The sequence below is a fragment of the Egretta garzetta genome, unplaced genomic scaffold, assembly GCF_000687185.1.
Source record: "Egretta garzetta isolate BGI_Z169 unplaced genomic scaffold, ASM68718v1 scaffold541, whole genome shotgun sequence".
NCBI classification, from domain to species: Eukaryota; Metazoa; Chordata; class Aves; order Pelecaniformes; family Ardeidae; genus Egretta; species Egretta garzetta.
The window spans coordinates 214052-233838 of NW_009258682.1; the positions used below are offsets into that span (position 1 = coordinate 214052).

At 38.8% G+C, this 19787-nt stretch overlaps 1 protein-coding gene across 2 annotated transcripts in view; it reads right to left on the reverse strand.

Moving 5' to 3' along the window:
* The window catches only part of MEGF10 (multiple EGF like domains 10), a 74907-nt gene that overhangs the window by 13930 nt on the left and 41190 nt on the right, over positions 1–19787 (reverse strand). For both annotated transcript variants that reach the window (XM_035888695.1, XM_009648956.1), the window contains exons 10-15: positions 19591–19711; positions 17075–17238; positions 13842–13944; positions 3927–4073; positions 1605–1739; positions 1111–1239 (exon numbers count right to left, since the gene is read on the reverse strand). In XM_035888695.1, coding sequence (XP_035744588.1) covers positions 1111–1239; positions 1605–1739; positions 3927–4073; positions 13842–13944; positions 17075–17238; positions 19591–19711 — 799 coding nt within the window. The remainder of the gene's footprint in view (positions 1–1110; positions 1240–1604; positions 1740–3926; positions 4074–13841; positions 13945–17074; positions 17239–19590; positions 19712–19787) is intronic.

Here is a 19787-nt window from a genome sequence, read left to right on the forward strand (position 1 = left end):
TTTCTGTCATTAGTAATTTGCATAGACCCAGCAAGGCATCTGGAGAATGCCTAATTATTTAATAAAATAACCCTATGAAACATAATAAAATTAGAGCCTAGCCCTTATCCTTTTTAAGTCATTAACAGTGTCTTCACTGAGTTTAACATACCAAGACAATACTCATCGAGTGAGGTAGGCTGACACTAAAATGTGTATCTGTGAAACCCTTATAAATGGAAGAAAGAGAAAAATCCATCAAAAACTTATAAACACTTAAAAAAAGTCATAGTGAAAAAATTCTTTACAAAATGTTTAACAAGCATAAGGATGGTCTTGCAGCCAGAACACTAACTTGTATCTGAGAAAATCTTAGCTGTGTTCTAAGCCTTGCCAGTAGCTCTCTATGCAACTGTAATAAGAAAACACCCCTGTATTTAGGTGCCTCAACTCCTTACTTGTAATATAATAGCTCAGTTATTTGTAAGACTGTTCAGAGGATACAAGACCTGGGATGTCCACAACACTACTGTGATAGGACTAAATAATTACAGACAAGCAAACCACAGGTCAAGAACCCTCTCTGCAATGCAAGATTAATCAAGTCACAGGCTTTTTTGTGTTGGAAAAGACCTCTAGCATCACCTAATCCAACACCCTACTCAAAGGATCTTCAGTGATGGTAATTTCACAATGCCTTCCAGGCTGGTGACTCCAGAGCCTCTCTGGACAGTTGCTGTGCTTGACCGCTCTCACAGTAAGGAATTTTTTTTCTTCCACCTAGTAAAAGTCACCCTTGCTGCAACCTGTGAGCATTGCTTCTTGTCTTTTCACAGCACACTTCTGAAACAAGTCTGATCCAGCTTCTCTACAACTCTTCTTTGGCCAGTGGAAGACTGAAAATTGATCCCTTCTCTTGTACACTCTAGCCCACTTATTAGAAAAATCGTACTGCAAATGGGTTTTGATAGTGCCGATGAAATGTAGTAAAGTTTAGGACCTCTTCATTGTATACCATAAAGTCCTCATTTCTGACTCAAGGTAGTGATTCTTTACCAAAAAGTAAAGAATTCACATAGCCAAACCCTGATTAATTGTTCTAAAAATAAAGGGAAAAAAGCTGATACTTACGCTGAGAGCAGTCACTACCAATCCAGCCAGGGTAACACTGACAGGATCTATCAATAGGATTACATGTTCCATTATTGGTGCAGGTGCATATTCCAATGCAGTTCTTGCCAAATCTGCCACTGGGACATACTGAAAACAAGTTGTCAGAATTAGAACTCCTTAGTAACCGGAATGAGACAGTATTTTCTTTATTACAAGAGAAAGCAAACGATACTTGGATAAAGAAATGTATTGCTTAGTATAATGTTGAAGTAAGGTGTTATAAATTCAGGTAAGCCCATTTTACATACTCATTATACCAGTAAGAATACAGTGGATTTCATACTTCAGAATGAAATGTTCACACAGCTAAAACCTGCTTAAGATACCTAAATTACAAACTGCACATCCTACAACAGAAACTATTTTTGGCTTTATAGTTTCCAAGTGATGGAAAGAAAATTACTACAGTGCTTGATCTCTGCATTCCACAAAGTCTTTATTAGAGCTTGTACCTTCATTACAGAGGGCTCCTGTAAATCCAGGTAAGCAGTCACATAAACCAGTAATATGGTGGCAGGGACCACTGCTGTGTACACACTGGGGGCATGTCTGGCTGCAGCGGTGTCCATAAAACCCAGGGGAACAAACTGGAATCAGAAAGAACAAACTGTCATTGCTTCCTGCACTTCCTGTACAGCCGCGAGCTACTCCTCAGTGCACTTGTTCCTGACTCTGAATTAGCTCTGCGTTCTAAATACGCAGGAGTTGCAGTGGTGGTTGTTATTATTCATACAGTTCAATGCTTTACACTTACAAAAGGAGACTTGCTTGTTTTCCTCAAGGGTTTGACTATCTTGTAATGACTTAGCTGACATTCTATTACTTGTCAGGCCACACTGTACTTGGGTTACGTTTGAAATGTATATATATTATACATATTTGGCTATACACTATAGGTCCTCCACGACATGAACATCTTTTAAAGCATATTTGAAGGAAAGTAATTTAAAAAAACAGAGTGGATATTTTATCTGTAGATGAGTAGGGTCATCTTAGATCTTGACTTCTTATGTGTTTCCTAACTTGGAATACAAATAGCCACATACAGATGTTTTCCAGTCATCCTTTCATTTAGGTACTCACTGTACTCATTACGTGGTACAGACAGCTATACACCACCTAACTTCTAGAGAACCCGAGACCAGAAATACAGAGTCGTCCACTTAATTCTTATGCTAAAGGCACTAGTTTCTAAAAAAAAAAAAAAAGAAAAAAAAGGGGGAAACGAAAGCTGTCACATAAAATCTCCTTCTTTGTTGCTCTAATCCCTTTTGGCATTTATTTCCTGATAAATTAGAATATTAGGTAATGCATCAAGAGAAATACCTGTTGCAGAGCAGCAATTAGCACTGATGAAAACTAACTTGGAACCTTTTCAATATTTTAATTTCATTCAAGATTCAGTCTTTTAATTATACACTCGATACAAGTTATGTGGCCAGATCTCCCTAGAGAGATTAACTTTTCCAAGTGAAACAGTGCCAAAAGGTCTTCCTGTTTACTGAAAAGGCACTTTCTGACTGGGGTCCAAATTATTCATATGACCTTTGTCTTCCCAGCCTCCAGACCATGCATCAGAGAGGGGCTCTGAGAGCCACCGGGCTGCAAGCCTCTTGTCCAGGTTGTAGGCACAGTTCCAAAACACGGGAAACGTTTTTACATGTAGTGTTACACTTAGTCTGCCTTTGGATTAACTGATTAACTGCAAGGCCTTTAGAGATTAGATAGTGAGAATAATTACTGCACTTAGTTAGAAATGCTTAAGGAATACTAATGCCTCGCTAATGTGGGATTTAGTAGTGCCATAGGCGATCACATTCTTCAGCTTGAAACCTTGCCATTCCTGGACTGTTAGGACTTCATCCTCCTCTGGTTCTCTTTCTACCTTCTAGTAATCGTTTCATGTCGTCTCCTGCCTTTTAAGCCTCTTTTGGAGGATGTAGTAGCATCTCAGCTTGGCCTTACTCCACCTGCTTCTTGACCCTGTTTCTGGGAGACCTCCTCTGAGAACAGGGCTACCCTCCAAAGGCAGAGGGCTCAATGCGCTCTTCTGTGAACACCTTTCCTCACAGCTTCAACAATTCAAACTGAAGGCAGCGAGACTGCTGGCAAACTGTGACAAAGGGTAGATATTTTGCACATCATCTTATTTTCATCTCCCTGTTTCTGGTATGATTTGCCTCAGTTCATCTGTATCTCTCTTCTTGTAAAATTTAAATTTTACAGAGACAATTTTTGGAATGCAAATATGGGTACCTATGTTATCCTCTACTTACTGTGAGGCCTGATCTCACAGGCCATTCCTTACCGCTTCAAAATAAGTGTACAACAATGCAATAATTAAGCCAATGACTCCTACCAGACTCAATGGAAAGCTAAGGTTTCTAGCTTCTGAAACTCACACATGTTTTATTTACCTACCAAAATAGGTATTACAAAATTAACATTCATCAATCACATTTGGAAAAGCTTGCCTTTGGAATGGAATCCCCTACTAAACTTGTTCCTTAGAAAGTCATGTGCATAATAACGTCACAACACAGACACAGTGAATAAAAGTAAAGTTGTACTGTACAAGAAGAGCACTACTAGTTGGAAACGTTTGTTAATGTCAGATGACACTTATTTCTCTATATTCATACATTTTGACAAAATGTCCAATCAAGGAGTGTTTCATAGTACTTCATACTACAACTAACAAAGCATTATGATATTAAATCATATGTATGTAAGGGAGGGAGAAACAGAGATTTTAAAGCATTTCTTTTCCTTACTTCTCTGACAAGTGGTGCCTCTATATCCCGGTGCACACTCACAGATTCCATCATCTGGAGAGCAGGATGCTCCATTTTTGCAGTAACAAGACAGTGAGCAATTTGGACCCCACTGTCCCTCAGCACACACACTGTCACAGTGAATACCTGCAACCATAAACAAACAAAAGTGTCAGCCTTTGTAGAGAACTCTTACACACAGTTAGTTTAAACTTCTGGTCCTCAAAGGACTCATTTTTAAAACACAGCTCACAAACCCTGTTTATGAGAAGATCACTAGCATCAGGAAAACAGAACAAGGTAAACTTACATCTCTGCTCCTACCTTCCCCTAGAACAGTGAATTTCTTTCCTATTCCAGTTTTGATGAGATGTACATAAGGTCTGATCCTGAGTTCAGTAACAGGAAAACACTTCTGCAGATTTACATGGAACCTAAGAGCTCCATGGGATGCTACCTCCAGGCTTCCTGCCCGCTGACACTTTAAGATCTACGAAGATGAATGCAAACCTCTCAATAGCATAAAGAGTTCCATAACTTTCCAAGATCTTTGTACCTACAAAAATTTTAAAAGCTCTTTTATTCCTCTCACTTTCACTAGTGGTATCAATAAACAGAATCAAAAGTAGAAAGTCATTCAAATGCAGCAAAATAATGGCTTTTGCTTGCTCCATAATAGGGCTGTTTCAAAACAGCAAAAGCTTATTTTCAAATTTTATGTTAGGAAAATGCATGACAAAAGGTATTGCAGAAACTTTTCCTTCTGAATGTAAAAATTCTTAAGGTCTGACATAATTTTGTGTAATAATGGGGTGCAGGACACAGAATGATTTCTAATTAGTGGTGAGCTGATTACTGCTAAGCCTCATACCAAATGGAAAAATGTAGGACACACAAAGGGTTTTCAAACACACCATGTGAGCATTCCAAAATGCTTAGCTGCAACAGTGTTAAGGATGCTGGTCGGTCAGTACTTTGTCTAACCATTTTTGGCATAAAATTGATTTAAAATGGCCACAACCTGAACCCCTATACATAAATCATAAAACAAACCACTAATTTTAACCATCCAGTCACGGGATGTTTTTTTCTTTGCAATGCAGCAACATTAAATATAACTTGCCTGTTTGTTTTTTCCACTATCTGCTTTTAAAAAGCATACTGTGTGTTAAATGCCAGCAGGCACCACTGTGGAACTCAGACCGTATTGTGTCTACAGTACTTTGCATTAACAATTAAGTATTATTGTAGTGCCTCTACTGAATGAAGCCTAAGGGGAGAGAGGACTGAATCCAACCACAAGCATGTCTTGCTTTGTAAGTATTTCCAGCAAAATATGCCACAGGTTCACTGGCTGCCTGAGTCCTAAAAAGGCAAAACAGTTTCACATGTGACAAGAAAAAAATCTTACAGCTTTGAAGAGCAAAACCTACTCCTCGTAACAACACCACAAAATAATTACACTGTTTACTGATAGACCAGACTCAGAGGTGATTCCTCAACCCCCGCTGCATGTGCCTTGTAAAGCTGCCTATATCCAAAGACTAACGCTCTAATTAGAGGAAAGGTGAAACTCAGACTCTCAAATTGTTTGTTTCTCTGCAAGACAATCAAAAGATTGAATAACCAAATACATGGTTCAACAGATTGCACAAACTAATGCTGGCAAGAGAGAAAACACTTGCCTTTAAGAATCCAGATGCTGACCCGCAGCAGACAGTACACGGGCCACCGAAAAGCCCTAATTGTACAATGATCATCGGTCAATACTGAAACAAAACAAATTTATTGCCAAAAAATGAAAGGCTTCTTATATTACTACGTTTTTTCATTTTTGCCTGCATAAGGCAATGTCATTCTCCTGTCTTCATCTACATTTGAGAGGCAGTGTAGACTTGCTTCTCGGTAGCCTCGGTCAACTTTTTCATTAACTCCCTATTTGTGGGTAAATAGGTAAAAGCGACTGGTTTGATTCCGAGAGATGCTGATGCACATGAGCAGGATGAGACCACAGCATTTTATTTTTTTTTAGAAACAAGACCACTTATTTCAGATGCATAAGACAGCTCTGCTTGAGGCTCATGAATTTGAGAACTTGGGTGTATAAGACTGTGAAAGCACAAGCAGGCACAAGCAGAGGATTTCAGAACTGAGCCTGGCATTCTGTTCACATGAGTGTTATCTGTCATATCATACATAGCTTCACTCAGAGAACCCTGCTAGAGAAAAGACATTTTTCACAGAGTCTTAATGGGTTTCAGCGGTGTTCAGTATACAATGGTCACTATTAACAAGTCAGAGGTTGCCAAGAGTTACCACAGTGCATTATCTGAGATTATGTAGACCAGTGACATACAATAACACCAAGCTCAATTATATCGTCTTGATCTGTGCACAGAGGATGCTTTATGACAGCATGGTGTCAAAGGGTGATACTGGGCACACTGGGATAGAAAAGACAATGGGACCCATGCTGCATGGAGCCATGGCAGTTAAAAGAGCCAACAACTACCATTAAAAATGAAAAAGGAAAAAGTTCCTCCAGTACACATCAGGTAGAATTATCCACTAGGGAAACTGAAAAAAATTACCTTTTCTTTACCACTTTCACCCGTTATGGGGAGGTAGTCAGGTGAAGAATGATATTCCTCTACTTAGCAAAGAAGCAGTGTATCTTAAGTATCACTGAATAATAATTATGACAATATAACGTACTGGAAGAGTGCTGAATATTACTTCTGTTTCACTATAAAAGGAATTTTATTATAGTCACTATTGATAATAAGCAAAATAAATTTCACTGCTGTGTGTGAGTGTCAAGAATTAATGTAGCAAAGCAGAAATACTAATTCATTTAGTGATTTATTGCATCTCTACTTAAAAATAGTTTTAAATCCAATTCATTCACTGTTACTTAGATAAGTTCACAGTTACTTGGATAAGTTAAAAATGAGAAACTGAGTTTCATATCTTATAGCTGTAAAAATCAAATATGTGTATTTTTGAAAAAGAATACGTTAGAAATAATAAAAAATAAAACAAGAATTTTCCAAACTCTGATGTTTTATATGAAATTTCAGCAAAGCAAGCTATGCTTTTATAGAAAAGCTAGAAATTAGTGAGGAAAAAGAAGCATTTTTGCTAGAACTTACAAAGCAAGATTAAACTCAGCTTTTACAACGATATCAACAGTCTCCTGGCTTATGATTGCCACAATTTTATGTGAATATTAACCTCTCATGCAATAAAATTGTTTTTTATAAGTTTTCATGTTCATTTTGATACTGATAAGGATATCTGTGAGGAAATGTTTTCGCCAGAGCTCTGGACAAAGAGCTCTTTGATGGCCTTCACAAGTTGCTAGGCAATAGCTGAATGGTCATGATAAACTTCAGCTAAGCTGCTCTGAAGAAATGCTCATGCATTTAATGCCCAGTGCTTTATGCTGGGGGCCTCACATCTAAATCAGCATTCCCCCAGCATTCGTAATTGCATGAATGAATTAAATAATTCTTTAGGGATACCAGTGTTTCTGTCCATGCTAGCAGAGTGTTTACATACTCTGTATGCTATATTTTAAAGTTGAGATTCAATGATCCATCCAAGTCAGATCAACGGAGAGCTAATTTGTTTTAGCGCTTGAAGGGGATAAAATCCACCAATTATTTCTTACAAACTTCCCAGGCAAATTTATTATTGGACTAAGTGCTATCTTCCAGCTTATTATGTTTTCATTATTGCGTTAAAATTTATCCAAGCTTTAAAAAGAATTTATTTTTCATAAAGAACGTGTATTTGCTGTACAATTTATCTCACAACACATGGAACTTTCCAGTGTAGTCTCTCAGAATTAAAACCTCTTTGTATATAGGTGTACTTCCCATATGTCAGAGCTAACTTGGATATGCCACAGCCTAAACAAGAGAAGGATTGAGCCCTCAAAACTTGGGGAAAACTTGATGTCACTAAAGCTAATGATATATTTCCATTGTGGTCCAAGATCTCACCCTTCATATTTGAGAGAACCAAACACTGGATCACTTCTGTTCAAGGAAGCTGAGACTTCCCATGGTGAGAATTGCTTCCCTAATTCTCTGTCAAATGATGGATGAGTAGCCCAAAGAAAGGGGAGAAACAGCACAGGGAGGTGGTGAAAAACTTCATAGGCACTATTTAGAAGTCCCCTCACTGTGTTTAAGGGAAGAGAAGTTACCTTGCTCCCTAGCTGAAGATAGCCAGAAGACTAAATAAAAGTGTCTCAAATGAAAGGGTCAAAGATTTTTCTCTGGAAGTTTAGACTGCCGCTTCTTCACTGCGGCAGCAGGAAAGTTTGTGCCCATGAGCTTTGGTAGGAAGCCAGCTACAAAAGCTTGTTAACAAAACTAGCACTGTATCACAGTTTGAAGGCAAACATCAGTATCAGCAAATTTTAGTGGAAGAATCACTTTTGAGACATCCCCAGTATGTTTCTGAAGGACATACTGTTGCAACACACTCTCATCCACTCCAGTGGTGCTCTTCTTTTCATCTACCACATGTTAGGTAGGCACAACAAAGTAATACTTCTCATTTTATTACCTTCTTGATAGGTAGAAAATAAATGTACTTAATCTATTGATATAAAGTTCTTCTAAAAGAGTGGTATTTCTTCCACACAAAGACTACCACAATGCACAGGCAGTAGAGATACAGACACAGATGTAGGGTAGGCCAACTCTCTTGAGGAGTTCGTCTCCTTAAGTTTGGAAACTAAATAAGCCATTTATCATGACGCAGTGCCCAAATATTCATATATCAAATTCATTCAAATATCATCATGCAGCACACTGAATATTCATCCTAATGGGACCTTGTGCTTCAGGAGCCCAGGGGAAATTGGCAAAGGTGGAGGGAAACCCATGTTCTTGCAAGAAGTTCTCGGCTTGGGTGCACTGGAGCACCAGCACCATGCATGCCCTTCCAGAAGCAGCTCGTTTCTCAGCCTTAAGGTGAGGGATACCCAGGACAGTACTATTCTATGTCTTTTTTCTTCTATGTAGGAGGAGAAAAAATGTCGACACATTAAAAGCTAAGAAGCAAGGGAGAGTTCCAGTTCCTGCTTCCCAGGGGAGCTGGTTATTTGCATCAGTGGGGCGGGTGTCAGATGGCAGTCCTCCTTGTCATAATCCACCAACAAATGTGCCTCTTAGAAATAATGTCAGGAGCACATGGAAAGACACAGCACTTCCTCACAGAAACAACACATCTGGTGATGGGCAATCTGACTAGCGTCAGCAGGTGTCCAGCACAGCAAAAAGCCACCAACACCCTATCTGCTGCAGCATATGGACGAATACTATGCACGCTGGTAAAATGTAGGCTGATATTACTGCATCTGTCTTTTCCATAAACTGATGCTATTGTTTTGGTACAGATAGCAGACTAGTGGTATTTCATAATCCCTGGCACCGCGTAACCTTTAAATTGATTTTAAAAATAACAAATGTTGTATTGCTATGACATGGCATTTCTTCACAAATAGAAAGGTCCAGCAGATCTGCACCCAAGAAAGCACAACAGTAATGTGTTATCAGTAACACCCATATTACTGTAATACAGTAATAAACAAACTGTCTGGAGAAAAACCTTTGCCCTTTTTACAATGCTTTAATGTGAAATCTCAGTTGGCAAGAATATGAATTCTCTAATCTTTTAGGCAATTTGGAAAAATTGTATTTTGACAGCTGCTTGCAGAACAGATAAGATTAAGGGATGAAATTAACAGTTACCGTGGTGCTTGCTGGATTGTGGTCATTGAGAGAAGTGGTAGAGGTGGATCTTTAATGGAAGCTAACGTAAAGGTTTGGTATAAATTATTAGAGGAATTAATTATAATTACCTATTGGGAGAGTACATTTTCTGCATCTTTTTTCTGCTTTCTATTTCAATGGTTCCTACTCTTTTCTGCTGTTTAGCAATTGCACTCCCTCCAAATGAAGAAAAGTTATTTATAAGATACAGTGAAAATGTCAAGGGACAAGAGCGTTTGGGGCAGACATCATCCTCTGTGTGGGCGGATGTTTCTCGTCTGTGCCATCCTGTCATGTGTCTCTGGAACATGATGCAATGGTCAGATTGCCAGGAAAAAAAATCACCCTTAACTCTTGCTTTTCTAAGTGGAATTAAGCTGCTGTATAGGGAGCATTTGGTGCAAACTACAGAGAGGGTAGGATTTCTAACATGAGTCCTGTGAACAAAGTCACTTTTGTTTAGGATGAAAAAACTAAGCATGCTCCTAGGCAACAGAACCTACATTAAAAACAGAAACCCTAAACTAAAAAAGAATGTAATTAAAACAAATTTTAATTATTTTTTAAGTTTTACAGCAGCTCATGACAATGCAATAGTCAATAATTGAACTTACACTCTTTGTTCATAACTAGGACCTGAGAAGCAAAAGATTGGGCATGTTCAAAACTAAAGAAAAAAACTACTTAAAAAAACCTAAACCATACAACATCTCATCATTGACCCAATGCTCAGCTGCAGCTATATCTTGAGACTAAACTAAAGGGTAGCATGTTAACTATGCTGCCCTTTGCTACACGACAGTAGCACTTGTGCCCACTTCAGCGGCTCGTAGGGAGCACACACCGTACCCGGCCAGTGACCCCCCCCCCCCGCCCTGTGCAGCGCATTTCCCGTTCCCCAGCGTTATGGTACAATGGTGTCATCCAGCAAGGGAAAAAATCTTCCACCCTTCATTTATTTCAGCAAAGTTATAAAAACTATTCCCTCTGATGAAGTTCCCTGGGGAAAGCATAAACAACTGCTCTGTTCACAGGGCTGAGAAGAATTTTACATTTAAAATATCTTTTCGGATACTTTACACAATTTGGTGGCATTGAAGCATTTGGGGAAGTTTAGCTTGGATTCACCAATTTATTCATGTTGAAAATGAAAGAAGATTCACAAGTTCACATTTTTAAGCTTCTTCAAATCTATTTCTTTTTTAACACTACGCTCTCAATGGTTTTTAAACAACCAACTCCTTCATTTGGCTTAGATAAGCATTAGACTGATCCAAAATCAGTTTCTCCCTCTCCTTGTTTTTTTTCACTAGGTAGTACTAACCACCAAAAACTAGAAAGTCTGATGGTTACTTTAACAATCTAGAAGAAAAAAATCTAAGCTATTCTAACATAATTTGTTGCATTTTAGTACCTTCCTATACTTTCACAAATCCCCCATCTGCTTCACCTATTATGCATACAAATATGTATACAACCTCCCTTCTTAATCCTACAATCTAATCCTCTCTCTGCAATGTAACATTACAGTACAGCTATTTGAGAACCTGTTTCTAAAGTATTGTCTCCTTTTTTAAATCATTCTAAATAAAGTATCTACACAAAGACCAGATTCCTCATGGATATCGCTCTGACATGTGAAGTGTGGGAGGAGGATTTTTCCAGACACTGAGTATAAAGCAAACTATGCTGTTTATGTCATATTGTGTGTCTAGACATCACCAACATGTTCAAACCAGTCTGTTACACACGCTGTTGTGATGACATCATCCAGGGATAGATACTCAATTTTATCTATAATCACACATGAAGTCTCTTTCCAGTGAAATCTTCCTTTCTAAATATGAAGACAAAATGGGATTTCACTAAAGGAAAAAAATATTGCCTCCTTTTCTACCTGAGTTCAAGCACAGTCAAGGCTTGTGCTATGCTGGAAGCCTTTGAGCATCCCAGGTTAGTTCTATCACACTGGCTAGGTAATTTTTATATCCTGTTATAAAAAGTTGCTGGATTTTTGGTATGGCCCTTCAAAACTAACTATTTTAATTTGGCTTCATTCGTTAACACACTTCTGTTCTCTGATGAGTTGCCTCAGTTTCAGAAAACTCACAAGAAGTATTTTCAGCGGCACATCTGGAACTTGTGAGCAGCTTTAGCTGCCTACATCATGGTTGCTCAAGATCAGCAACTGTTCATATGTTTTTAATGCAGGCATTCTTTGCTTAATACATTTATTAAGTTAAGAATCATATTTTGAGCAGATCCAAATGTAAGTTTGAGAAAGTGTGTCCAAACACACACACACCCACAATTACCTGAAACTATGTGCAAGTAAGAACAGTCATCAAAGGCCATTAACATCATAATGAAATACACACAAAGTAGTGTCTCACAAAATAGAAATAGATGGCATAATGCTAACAGTATTTTTTTGTAACTCACTCAAGTAACTTCCATTATTTTCGCACTCTTGTGGTAGTCATTTCCCAGAGGTATCTGAGCAGCTGACAGTAACTCGCACTGCAGCTTGTGGGAAGAGAATAAAACCAACAAACTCCTGGCTCAGTTGGGGGAGTGCTGGCTCTGGAAGCCTCTCTCTCTCACACTGAAAAGGGTGACAATGGGGAGACCCAATGGTGAGACAGGCCTTCTCAAAGAACTTGGCAGAAGCTTAATATACAGACAAACTGCACAAATAAGAAACGGATTTGGTCTTCCAAAGAAAAGCAGGAGCTCTTCCTATCCACATCTGTATCCCCTGCAGGTTTCCACCCCCAAATAATCATAAAGTCATGTTCATCTGAACAGAAAGTAGGAGAAAAACACCAGGTAAGCTGTAATCAACTACAACTAATCCACCTGAACTGCAGACACAGAGTATTACGTACTTCTAACAAAATGCCTGTGATCCACCTACAGAGCTAGGGGAAAAAAAAAAGCACATAAAAATCAAAGTTAGGGAAAAAACTTGGTAAAGACTGCATCTGAGGAACTCGTAAGTTCTACACAAACTTCTGTGAGAACAATGATTTGCTAAACTTCTCAAATAAATTACTTGCTGCAGATTGTCTGCTCACCTCCATCTACTGTGCCTGGAAGCACCAGAGAAAAAAGAAAACAATTATATCATGAACCTGCAAGTCAGTTAGGAAAAATACTAACTTATAAATGAGTGGATAATACATAGTAATAGGTTATATCTGAAATCACAAAAAACCTCTCCTTTCTTTTCACAGCAGAAACATGCTTTGTTCATTTCAGGTTTGGCTTCATGCTGACTTCTTATTATTAAGTGGAAGGAGTCCATACAGACAGGTGATATGAAATCTGACCTTCGCAACACTACAGTATCACAGTGAGACAGAAAGTCCAGAACACGCCAAGAGGGGCAAACTTATAGTGTCGATTAATCCTTATTGAAGACAGAAGAGTTTTCCCAACACTTAGAGCTTAGAAATGTATGTGAGAACTAAAACTCCCACCTAGAGATAAAAGGAACTTCTCACGATAGCTTGCCCTTCTGCACGGTTTCATCATGTTTTCAGAAAATCTTGCTTTCCGTAAACAAGGGAGCGCGACAACAGTGCCAAACACAAATTTTGATAAATAATTAAATATATATATAGTTCTTAAAAACGCAATAAAAATGCAGGACAGGTTTTGTGAAAAAGCACAGCAATTGCCATACACAACAAAATATGTGCAGAGAGACTTAATTTTTTCAAAAGTTTGAGAAACTCAAATGGCAGCACATCTTCAGCATGATTTACCCTCTTTTTGGCTGCCTGAGCAAAGCTTTCTGAGATCCTGGATGTGATGCTTTACCTAACAAAGCTGCCAGCACAACCTTGAATATTTACAGTTATTCACCACTTTCATAAGGAATCACATTATGGAGGCATCCAAGTTTTAAGACTTCTCCTTTTATTCCCAGTTTTCTGTGGATCCCACGCTTGACAAAGTTTCCACGTCTGTGAATCACAGAAGGGACACAGCAGCCACAGAATGGGCCCTTTTCTTTGTCCAACCCCACATAATCCTCCTCTAACCCACCAGACCAAAAAGCAAGACCAAGTCCCACCATAGTAGAAACTCTCATTGTCCTTCATGACGGTCTCTTTTGTACCTGACCATCCTGGTAGACAGCGACAGTAACCCGTGGTGGGATGACAACCATCTGCATGGCTGCAGTCACAGCGTTCAGCACAGTCCATACCGTATGTGCCGTCCTGTGGCAACAGAAATAAAAACAACCCAGAGATGATGACAACTGGGAGTTAGAGGAGAACAAGTGCTGGTCAGTCCTGCCTCAAAAAGCAACCACAGATCTCTCATGAATCCGTAATCCACTTTCTTAATATAAAACACTTCTGGCTTTTGGAACATTTTAGCATCCTACATTTTCACTCTTTCATTTAAGAGGGGAAGATAAAGAATTAATTGCATATTCTTGAAAAATCCCAGGGCCTGCAGATGGTGATTCAGAACACAGTAACCTTCACTAACAAAGGCTGCAATGGAAGCTTTCTTGTACTGTCCCTCCAATTTTCCTTACAGCTGAGTCCCTGCTCCAGGACCTGGGGGTCCCTCAATGGAAAAGCAATTCAGTCTCCTTTCTGCCTCAGACCTTGAGCTGTCTCTGTATTCATCAAAAAGGATACCAGACAAAGCCACAATTTCTAAAAGAGAGTAGTAAAACATTAGATTAAAATATATCTTCAGATGCAAACCACACCACTTCTTTGGATTAAAAATCCTTCCCTCTGCACTACACAGCATATACTATGTTAAAAAAACTCTTTGGCTACAAGACAGTACTCAAAACAAAGTTATTTTTTGGCTATGCAACATTTTTTGAACCAACAAGGGAAATTAAACTTACAAGTTGAACACCGCCCTTGTATTTTGATTGAATGATTGATTGATTTTCATGGAACTACATCTAAACATTTGAATTTGCCTTTTCTGCTTCTTCTGTAGAAGGTGGCATATACATTTGGAGGTAATTCCATACAAAATTAATCTGGGAAACTGAAAAGAGCAAAATCTTTACACCTGCATTCTCAAAACAAGGCGAAGTACAACAGTAAATTCATCTCACAGAAAAAGTGTCAAAACGAAATTTTAAAACCATGGAAAAAAAGTTAATACTTATGGGGTTACCCACAGCAAAGGCAAACAAGGAAAAAACATGTCAGGTTTAAAACCCAATATTTAAATTTGAGGCTAAAAATTGGTCTCGGTCACATTAAAAATCAGAATAAAACCTCTCTGAAAATTCATCTACTGTTCTTTGATGTTCATGCCCACATTTCCACCAATTTCCACAGGATTTAGCTATTCAATTCTCAGCCTTTCAAGTCTAAAGTAGAACAAAATTTTACATTACTTGAGTATAAGGAGCCTTTTGCTCATCTCAACAATACATTTTTATACAGAGAAAAAGAAAAGATGAACCATTTCCTTTTCATATAATCAGATTTGGAAGGAAAGGAAATCCTCAAGTATGCTGTTGAAAAGCAGTATTTTTAGTCTGCTGTGTATTTGGACTGAAGTCCAAACTTCAGTCAAATCTTGAGTAACAATCTGGGCAGTGGTATTAATTTTCTGAAATTATTGAAACAAATTGTAATACATTAATTTAAATAACCTCTCTGCTCAAACAAGGAAAAAATCAGACAACACTGGACACATTTGAATTAGTTTTCTGTTTATTCTCCTGCTCTGGAATTTTGAAGCAGAATTGCATTTGAAATATGTCAATCCTTATGGACATCATTTGACATAGACAGAGAGAGAAAGCGCAAGACAATGAGCATGGGCATGCTAAATTACCTGATACAGGAATGCTTTTAAGCATTATTTTGCTAAATTTGGAACAGTGAAGCAAATGCTATGAAACAATACCTATCTTTCTTACTAAGTCAGTTTTGAAAGAGCTAATGGAGCTTGGGAGATCTCACCATCTTTCAGAATCAGACACTAAGTGATAAACAAAGCTGCTTTAGAAAAAAAGAAAAAATAGTCTTCTGATGGAAATGCATTGTTGGAAACACTGCACAAACATGCACAGATACTACCCTAATCAGCTTTCCACAGTATTTTAGAATTTGTTTTCCATTTTATTCACTGTATCAGTGTATGCTATTCCTTACCTGAAAACTGAAAACAACCCGAAAAAATCACTTCTGAATATAATGAGAGCAGTTCAACAGAAGAAATTTTCATTCAAAAGAAAGGTGTGGTTTCCAGTCTTACGTTGTAGTTCAGCTACTCTTATCAAGTTATTGCCCAGCAGACCTAGTCCAGACTGACAGAAGCTTGAATGTGATATGGGAGGGGAATTTACAAGGTTTATGTTCAGTTCAGGTGTTTCCTTAACAATTATATCAAACTAACAGCCTGCTAGATAGTACTGCAAAAGTGAAGAACAGACAGTGGGGAGGAAATGGACAGAAGAGAGAAGTTTATTAAAAAAATGAAGTTTGTTACAAATTTCCCAGAAAATTGAAGTCCATCATTGGAAAAGATGGACTGTGGAAATCTGCATTTTTCATAAAATATTTCATTTTTTTGTGTATGAAATGTAACTGAAACCAAAGAGTTACAAAACAAATAAAACAAATAATTTTTGAATGTTACCAGTTTTAAAATTTTGAAATAATGTATTTTTCTGGCTTCCTTAAGCTACAGATTACAAGGTGGAACAGAACTGATGAGGAGCGTGCTTTTGTCAATACAATGATTTCTAATTTTGCAGTTCTCAAAGCCTGGGAGATACTGGAAGTCAGAGCCCCATTAAAAAAGCAAAGACCTGTTATGGGACTGGGTAGCATGAGTGCCTTGTCATGTCTGACTGAGAAGGAATGCAAGTTCTTAGTTCATACTGTACTATAGATATAAGCTAATTTAATTAAAATTATGTTGTTTGATGTGGAATATATTTTTGGTACTTTTTTTCTCTCATCTTTTTTACTTACAGTAGTTTAACAGAAGCAGTTCAGATAGCATTTGATGCTGATAGAGAGGGAAAATTTGGTTCAGTGTTTTCCAACAAATTCTAAAGGAGCTGGTCAAAAGTTTGAGGTCCAACTTCAAAGAGTGAAAGCAGAAAAAGTGGTCACATCTACATCTTCACTTTCTGCAGACATTTTATGTGTTGGTGGGTGTGCTGCACAGCAGAGTTGTTCCAGAAGAATTGTTGGTGCATGTCCCTGACCTTGAACCCAGCTGTACATGGGCTACACCAGGTGCAGTGCTCATTAGGGACTTATCCCAATGAAATCCAAAGAATGACAGGAGCATCCCCCTACCCAATATTACCCTACAGTGCAAAATTCAGTGAAATTATTAAACTACCTGGCAAGGGAGTTCACATTTTTCTCCTCTCCAGCCTGGGGCACAGGTACAGGTTCCATCCAGAGTGTTGCAAGCCCCTCCATTAAGACACTGGCAAGTTAAGTTACATCCAAGTCCCCAGGTACCACTGGGACAATTTATTGAGCAATCTACACCATGCCAACCTGCCAAAAATAAGAATTAAAGTGACAAATTAATCAGGTTTTCCCCCATTCCTCTCTGAGCACATGATTCCCTCCGCCTACCACATGGCATCTCTCTGGTACCCCAATACCAGTGTAATATTAACTACAGGCTAGTATCAGCAGTTTCAGCTGAGGACTTGTCCAGGTTTGAACAAAGGTGCTCAAGGGCACCTTGTAACATCTGTGCACAGCACACATTTGCAGAGGGGTGCCAACATACAAAAGCAATTGATGGGAGATCTGAAATGAAAACAGAGACACCTTGAAATTTCACTGGGAAGCACTAAACTATACTGAAAGTTTTAAGGCATAGCTTGAAAAAAATTAGGAATATTTTCCCCAGACTTAAGCTGCTGCTTTCATAATTATTCCACCAGTGTTCAATAGAGACAGTTCTGCAACATGGTTTTAGCAGAAATCCTAAGCCATAAAAAACCCAGAACACATAAAAGTAGTGCATAAGTTGGATTTCTCCAAGGATACATAGAAGACCTTTCAGATTATTTCTGTAATTCTCCTGAAATAAAAAAAGATTATAATGGAAAATGGTTCTAAAATGCAGCATTCACCACTGATTATGCCTGATAGCAATGACTTGCAGACTGTGCACTGGATAGACAGAAATGTAAACAGATTTAAAAAAAAAAATGTGATGATCTATTGGATACAAGAGAAACAGTGTGAGGCAGTCATATGTTATCATCAGCAATGACACAAGCCAAGTTTCTAATTTTGTACCTTGTTTACAATACACGAAAGGAAAAATAATTCTGCACTGAGGCTAATCAATAGGCTATGCAAAACACATGTATTGAAATGAAGCTGCCTCGTGCCCTGAATTGATAACTTCGAGTTTAGGGGTCATTTCAGGAAAAATTTTCACACTATACTAGCTAAAAACCTGAGATACTTTCTCTCAAGTGTCTTTCCAGGATTTATAAATTTCCTTCATTTACATGACAAGCATCTAGGCTTAGTTTAATTTCACCATTTGCTGTCCTTTTTCATCACAGTATGACTAAAACTGCAAGATGCACAAGAAGATAGGATTGTGCATGGCTCAAGGAATAGTTTTTCTCCTCACAGCCTAGCTACTTCGCAGTAGCTACTCAGCTACTTCAACAGAGTTAAATCAGCTCCCCTGTCTCTGGCAAGAGTAGAAGCTGGAACCTCTCCACAGGCGCTAGATGATGGATTTAATTCTATCAGTCCCTCATAAATTTAGTGGCTGTCTGCCTAGGTAAGTCTAACACTTCTCCCCCACTCTCAACCTTTATTTAGTTTTAGAAAAACGTTTTTAGGCAGGGGGCTCTACAGCGTAGGCTGTGCAAGGGATTTGCTTGGGAGCTTTCAACAGCCTGCCCCTCTCTTCTCAGCAATCCCATATCACAGCTGGACTTCAAATCTTTCCTCACAGCAGAAGTGAGAAAGACAACAGGTGTATTACAAAAGCAGACCTTTAAGTGGAGTTTAGCAACATATTTTGGGTTGAATGGGAACACAATGTGGATCTGTAGACCTTTATGCAGGAAAAGATCTCTGCAGAACCACTGCTGGAGGATGTCTGAGATATCTACTGCTACTGGGTGATGAAGAGGTGGGCAGGTACATACAGTTTCTGGTGCAGGTACACTGACCATCAAAATTACTGTCAGGAGGAGAGAGCCAGGCAAAGGGGTCAAGGAGCATGAGTCCACTCACACTAATACTACAAGATTCAGAAAGTTTCCCACGGAAGCAGGGAAAAGTAGGGGGCACAGACCAGGAAGGTGGTTAGGCAAGGTTATGCCAGAGAATTGCTGAGGAAAAGGGCATTCAAATGGAAAAAATTGCCAATAGATACTAATGTCAGTACTAAACTGGCAGGAAGAAGTCTGTGGCTCTGTGATGCTGAGAGGAGCGAGGGTGGCAGCCAGAGGTGGAGCTCACCCGGGCTGAGGGGAAACAGGGCTACATGTTTTGGCTAGGAAAGCTGGCGTCAGATAAATGGCGTACCAGTAGTCCTTCTAGCAGACCACAACACTGCCACGAGAGGTGAGTGGTGAGCCCACCTCAGGGTAAACACTAGTAATTCACCTAGCCACGGTGTCCAGCCTGCTGAGAACTGCATCGAGGAAACACGAACACGAGGTATGTGTGCCTGTGCACTCTCCTCTGAGATGTTTTCGTCGTTTTCACCTCCAAGAGCAGCAGAAGCATAAAGTAACTAGTGACATGGCCTTCGAGGTGGTCTGCTTTTTATGAAGTTACCTATATAATTTCTCCACTTCAAAAACTCAATTCCATTTTACGATTACAAGGAAAGAAAAATTAATCTGAAGTGACACTTACCTGCTTTGCAGGCACAAGAACCATCTACTGGTGAACAGATGGCTTCATTTTTGCAGTTGCACACAGATGAACAGTTTACTCCATATGTCCCCAGAAGACAAGGAGTACCACAAGCAGCACCCTGAATTACACAAAAATAAGAGTCTAAAAACTGCTTGAGGAACCTAAGCTGACTCAGGTGCTACAAATGCCAGAAA